General features: G+C 40.6%; 1 protein-coding gene across 12 annotated transcripts in view; it reads left to right on the top strand.

Moving 5' to 3' along the window:
• BMAL1 (basic helix-loop-helix ARNT like 1) overlaps nucleotides 1-5,940 on the top strand; it is a 143,813-nt gene extending 137,873 nt beyond the window's left edge. For 11 of the 12 annotated variants that reach the window (XM_056527958.1, XM_056527952.1, XM_056527954.1 and 8 more), the window contains 4 exons: nucleotides 2,233-2,341; nucleotides 2,907-3,000; nucleotides 4,196-4,298; nucleotides 5,215-5,940. In XM_056527958.1, coding sequence (XP_056383933.1) covers nucleotides 2,233-2,341; nucleotides 2,907-3,000; nucleotides 4,196-4,298; nucleotides 5,215-5,375 — 467 coding nt within the window. In that variant the 3' untranslated portion in view covers nucleotides 5,376-5,940. The remainder of the gene's footprint in view (nucleotides 1-2,232; nucleotides 2,342-2,906; nucleotides 3,001-4,195; nucleotides 4,299-5,214) is intronic. The other variant, XM_056527963.1, reaches the window with a different exon arrangement.
• The last annotated feature ends 913 nt before the right edge of the window (nucleotides 5,941-6,853 follow it).

The raw sequence follows: 6,853 nt of genomic DNA, 5'->3' as shown, positions 1-6,853 counted from the left end.
AGCTTCTTACACCTCTCAGCCGGAATGTTGGACCACTCTTCCTATAACCATCAATAAGCTTCTTACACCTCTCAGCCGGAATGTTGGACCACTCTTCCTATAAGCATCAATAAGCTTCTTACACCTCTCAGCCGGAATGTTGGACCACTCCTCCTATAACCATCAATAAGCTTCTTACACCTCTCAGCCGCTATGTTGGTCCACTCTTCCTATAACCATCAATAAGCTTCTTACACCTCTCAGCCGGAATGTTGGACCACTCTTCCTATAACCATCAATAAGCTTCTTACACCTCTCAGCCGGAATGTTGGACCACTCTTCCTTTACAAACTGCTCCAGGTCTCTTATTGGAAGGCGCCTTTTCCCAACAGTAATTTTAAGATCTCTCCACAGGTGATCAATGGGATTTAGATCTTGACTCATTGCTGACACTTCAGAACTCTCCAGCGCTTTGTTGTCATCCATTTCTGGGGCTTTTTGACGTATGTTTGGGGTCATTGTCCTGCTGGAAGACCCAAGATCTCGGACACAAACCCAGCTTTCTGACACTGGGCTGTACAGTGCGACCCAAAATCCATTGGTAATCCTCAGATTTCATGATGTCTTGTACACATTCAAGGCCCCCAGTGCCAGAGGCAGCAAAACAACCCAAAACATCATTGACCTCCCCCATATGTCACTGTAGGTACTGTGTTCTTTTCTTTGTAGGCCTCATTCCGTTTTCGGTAAACAGTAGAATGATGGGATTTACCAAAAAGCTCTATCTTGGTCTCATCTGTCCACAAGACGTTTTCCCAGAAGGATTTTGGTTACTCAAGTTCATGTTGGTAAAATGTAGTCTTGTTTTTTTCTGTCTCTGTGTCAGCAGTGGGGTCCTCCTGGGTCTCCTCCATAGTGGGGTCCTCCTGGGTCTCCTCCATAGTGGGGTCCTCCTGGGTCTCCTCCATAGTGGGGTCCTCCTGGGTCTCCTCCATAGTGGGGTCCTCCTGGGTCTCCTCCACAGTGGGGTCCTCCTGGGTCTCCTCCACAGTGGGGTCCTCCTGGGTCTCCTCCACAGTGGGGTCCTCCTGGGTCTCCTCCACAGTGGGGTCCTCCTGGGTCTCCTCCACAGCGGGGTCCTCCTGGGTCTCCTCCACAGCGGGGTCCTCCTGGGTCTCCTCCACAGCGGGGTCCTCCTGGGTCTCCTCCACAGCGGGGTCCTCCTGGGTCTCCTCCACAGCGGGGTCCTCCTGGGTCTCCTCCACAGCGGGGTCCTCCTGGGTCTCCTCCATAGCGGGGTCCTCCTGGGTCTCCTCCATAGCGTTTCATTTCATTTAAATGTGGACGGATAGTTTGCGCTGACACTGATGCTCCCTGAGCCTGCAGGACAGCTTGAATATCTTTGGAACTTGTTTGGGGCTGCTTACCCACCATCCGGACTATCCTGCATTGACACCTTTCATCAATGTTTCTCTTCCGTCCACGCCCAGGGAGATTAGCTACAGTGCCATGGGGTGTAAACTTCTTGATAATGTTGCGCACTGTGGACAAAGACAAATCTAGATCTCTGGAGATGGACTTGTAACCTGGAGATTGTTGATATTTTTCCACAATTTTGGTTCTCAAGTCCTCAGACAGTTCTCTTCTCCTCTTTCTGTTGTCCATGCTTAGTGTGACACACACAGACACACAATGCAAAGACTAAGTGAACTTCTCTCCTTTTTATCTGATTTCAGGTGTGATTTTTATATTGACCACACCTGTTACTTGCCACAGGTGAGTTTGTTTCAAGCATGTGATGCTTCTTTAATCTTATTTCTCCACAATTTTGAAATGGGCCAATAATTTTGTCCAGACCATTTTTGGAGTTTGGTGATATTATGTCCAATTAGCTTTTTTTCCTCCTTTTTTGGTTTGGTTCCAATACACACAAAGGGAATAAACATGTGTATAGCAAAACCTGTGTTACTGCAATATATATATACACAGAGGAGAGGAGATCTATATATATATATATATATATATATATATATATATATATATATATATACAGAGGAGAGGAGATCTATATATATATACACAAAGGGAATAAACATGTGTATAGCAAAACCTGTGTTACTGCAATCCTTTCCTGTGAGAAATACTTAATTTTCTAGAAAAATTATCTGGGGTGCCAATATTTACGGCCATGACTGTGTGTATTATTTATATTATATTAGAATATTTGCAATTTTTTCCTTTTTAAATTATCAGGTGGCACAAAGAGAACCCATCCGACAGTGCCTGGCATTCCTGGAGGAACCAGAGCTGGAGCCGGCAAGATTGGTAGAATGATCGCGGAGGAGATAATGGAAATTCACAGGTGATTACTGTAAATGTATATACGCTGTATATTGTAGGACAAACAATCCCTGTATTAAAGAAAACATGGCTGATTTGTCACGCAAATACTTTTTGCAAAATACGGGTGGGGAGTTGACCAGTAGGGGGCTCAGACCGAGTAAACTTTAGATTAGGCAGCAGTGACCATTTTTGGTAAATTTGATTGAAGGTATTGTTGCATAATGCACAAGAAACACATAACAATTTTGCCACCTTGTGGCCGTTTATGTACACTACCAGTATTTTGTGACCAAAATAGCTTGTAAATACCATTTTTTTTTTTTATCCAGGTTGCCACCAGCTGTTACAAAACCTCAACTCCCAGCATGCCCTGACAGCCTTCGGCTGTCTGGGCATGATGGGAGTTGTAGTTTTGCAACAGCTGGAGGCACCCTGGTTGGGGAAACACTAGTATAGAGACAGTTTTTTCTGAAGAATAATATTCTGAATCCAGGTAAAGCCTCAGACAGCATTTTCTATAAACCCATGACGCATACTGGAGTTTCTCCATTGGGTAATTTTTTGTTTGTTTTTCTTATGTACAGGATAAGAGGGTCTTCACCATCAAGCTGTGGGTCCAGTCCACTCAACATCACCAGCACCCCCCCTCCGGACGCCTCATCCCCTGGGGGTAAAAAGGTAATGTGTCCAGGAGACTGTCAATAATGTGACATAATAGATTTTTATATAATATATGTGTAATCTCAATTTAAATGTATATGTGTGTGTGTATAGACAGACAAACAGATTATATGTTAAAAAAAATACATAAATAACATTATTTTATGGATATTTTATTTAGAAAAGTAAATATGAATCTTAAAATATATTATATATATATATATATATATATATATATATATATATATATATATATATATATATATATACTCTCATTACACAGTGGGGCAAAAAAAGTATTTAGTCAGCCACCAATTGTACAAGTTCTCCCCCTTATAAAGATGAGGCTGTAATTATCATCATAGGTTATAACCTCAACTATGAGAGACAGAATGAGGAAAAAATCCATAAAATCCCATTATCTGATTTTTTAAGAATTTATTTGCAAATTATGGTGGAAAATAAGTATTTGGTCAATAACAAAAGTTCATCCCAATACTTTGTTATATCCCCTTTGTTGGCAATGACAGAGGTCACATGTTTTCTGTCTTCACAAGGTTCTCACACACTGTTGCTGGTATTTTGGCCCATTCCTCCATGCAGATCTCCTCTAGAGCAGTGATGTTTTTGGGGCTGTCACTGGGCAACATGGACTTTCAACTCCCTCCAAAGGTTTTCTATGGGGTTGTGATCTGGAGACTGGCAAGGCCACTCCAGGACCTTGAAATGCTTCTTATGAAGCCACTCCTTCGTTGCCCGGGTGGTGTGTTTGGGATCATTGTCATGCTGAAAGACCCAGCCACGTTTCATCTTCAATGCCCTTGCTGAGGGAAGGAGGTTTTCACTCAAAATCTTACGATACATGGCCCCATTGATCCGTGTAAAGGAAAGAATGAGTCGTCCTGGTCCCTTAGCAGAAAAACAGCCCCAAAGCATGATGTTCCCACCCCCATGCTTCACAGTAGGTATGGTGTTCTTTGGATGCAACTCAGCATTCTTTCTCCTCCAAACACGACGAGTTGAGTTTTTACCAAAAAAGTTCTACTTTGGTTTCATCTGACCACATGACCTTCTCCCAATCCTCTTCTGGATCATCCAAACCATTCTACTGTGTGAATATACCGTAACTCGCGCCTTATTCTTACATCACAACTGTCCTGTGTTCCACCAGTCACTTTCGTATGTATATACCATTTCTTCTTTATCTTCCTAGATAATGAATGGCGGCACCATGGATCTCCCGATCTCTGGAATGGGTACAGGACAGCTGCAGGATAACTCCGGTTTCCCATACTCGGACAGCTCCTCCATGCTCGGTAAAAAACACACAGGGCAACAATTCCATTTTACAGGGTAAAAAAAAAAATCCTAAAAAAAAATGGGATTGTATAAACTGCAGTACTTTGATGTGGGCCAATGTCTAAATTAAACAGGTCATCCAGGATTAAAAAACACGTAGCTCTAAATAAAACAGCGCCACACCTGTCCTCAGGTTGTGTGTGGTATTGCAACTCCATTCATTTGAATTGAAATGAGCTACAGTACCACATGCAACCTGGGGACAAGAATGGTGCTGGTTTTGGAAGAAAGCAACTATATTTAAAATTTTACTTTTTAAAAAAAATTTGTTTATTTTTATTCAGGGGGGCACTTGCACGACCCCCTTCTCTCCTCTGACATCCAGAGTCAGCAGAGAGTCGAGAGGCCATCTTATACATAGATCAGTGTTTTCCAGCCAGTGTGCCTTCAGCTGTTGCAAAACTAAAACTCCATGCATGCACTGCCCATCCCTGTATACACTAGCACATGTATTCTGCAGGGGGACACTTGGCCGACCCTTCTCTCCTCTGACATCCAGAGTCAACAGTCGAGAGTCCATCGTACTCGTAGATCAGTGTTTTCAATCCAATGCACCTCCAGCTGTTGCAAAACTACAACTCCCATCCCCACATACACTAGCACATGTATTCTGCAGGAGGACACTTGCCCGACCCTTCTCTCCTCTGACATCCAGAATCAACAGAGGGTCGAGAGGCCATTGTACACGTAGGTCAGTGTTTCCCAACCAGTGTGCCTCCAGCTGTTTGCAAAACTACAACTCCCAGCATGCCCGAACAGCCTTTGGCTGTCCGGGCATGCTGGGAGTTGTAGTTTTGCAACAGCTGGAGGTGCACTGGTGTAGCCCATCTTTCTCTAATGCAGACTTTTTCTTCTTTTCCTCCCTCTATACAGGTGAAAATTCCCAAATGGGGATGGACATGATTGAAACGGACCACGGGTCGAGCAGTCCCTCCAATGACGAAGCGGCGATGGCGGTCATCATGAGCCTCCTGGAGGCCGACGCAGGACTCGGGGGTCCCGTAGATTTCAGTGACTTGCCATGGCCGTTGTGAAAAGGACTAGATAGTTTATTTTATTACCCTCCCCCTCCATCCGCAGCATCAAAGTGCATTATGGAAGCTCCAACTACTTCAATGCCACATTGGCCTGCAGAGCATCTCAGACCGTAAGAGGTACCGGACCCAAGATCACTCGTACGTCATGAAGCCATATCAGAGCCCCCCACCACTTACTTTCTGCTGTGTTAGAGGACCCTCCCCTCCCCCCCGCTCCAGTGATCCACCTCGTGCTGTATAGCTTTTTGCATTAATTGTATATTTTGAGATCTGACGCTTTTTATTTTTCAATCCTTGTACAAAATGGGCGATCGGTGTCAGCGAATTTATTGTCATATATTTTATTTTTTTTGTTTTTTTTCTCAAGACGTCTGGTGAACACTGCAGAGCTCCCTCCATGGATATTTCTTTATATTTTACTTGTATAAAAAAAAGATGTTTTATTGTAAGAATCCTTTATTGCTATACATGGTACAGTGTAATAGTTTAATTATTTTTTAAAATCGTTTTAATTGTTCTATAGCGGATTGTCTTGTCTGAATTTTTTGTAGCAATGAAAACTATTACAATCGCCGTCAAAATGGTGGTCGTCGTTTCAACTTTAACTTTTGCGCTTGTGACGATGTATATAATATAATATCTTATTATTAGAGATGAGCGAACTTACAGTAAATTCGATTTGTCACGAACTTCTCGGCTCGGCAGTTGATGACTTATCCTGCGTAAATTAGTTCAGCTTTCAGGTGCTCCGGTGGGCTGGAAAAGGTGGATGCAGTCCTAGGAAAGAGTCTCCTAGGACTGTATCCACCTTTTCCAGCCCACCGGAGCACCTGAAAGCTGAACTAATTTATGCAGGAAAAGTCATCAACTGCCGAGCCGAGAAGTTTGTGACGAATCGAATTTACTGTAAGTTCGCTCATCTCTAGTTATTATATATAAATATTATAATTAATTTAATATATTTTTATATCTATAAATTATAATTAAATAGAATTGATATCTATAAAATATATTAATAGAATTTGTTTAGTTTTTTAAATAAAATGTGCTTCTACGTTACATAGGAGCACTTTTTTTTTAAACTGAATTATAATTTATAGATAAATATATAATTATGTAATATATAAATATATAAAATTATATAATTATATTTTATATAATATATTTTATATAAAATATATTATAGTACAAATATATATTTTGATATATTGTAAATATTTATATATTACACAAATATTTTTAGTTATTATATAAATATATAATTATATTTTATATAAATATAATTATGTAATATATAAAATTATAAATTAATATAAATTATTTTATATATTGTAAATATGAATGTTAATATATTTATACATAATTATATAAATATATTATTTTTTATTACATAAATACTATATATTTATATAAATTATAAATAGCTTAATTTTAATTATATATTACATAATTATGTGCCAGCCACTAGAGGTCTC

Source organism: Hyla sarda, chromosome 6 (assembly GCF_029499605.1).
Source record: "Hyla sarda isolate aHylSar1 chromosome 6, aHylSar1.hap1, whole genome shotgun sequence".
Taxonomy (NCBI): Eukaryota; Metazoa; Chordata; class Amphibia; order Anura; family Hylidae; genus Hyla; species Hyla sarda.
This window is presented reverse-complemented; position numbering and strand designations above follow the sequence as displayed.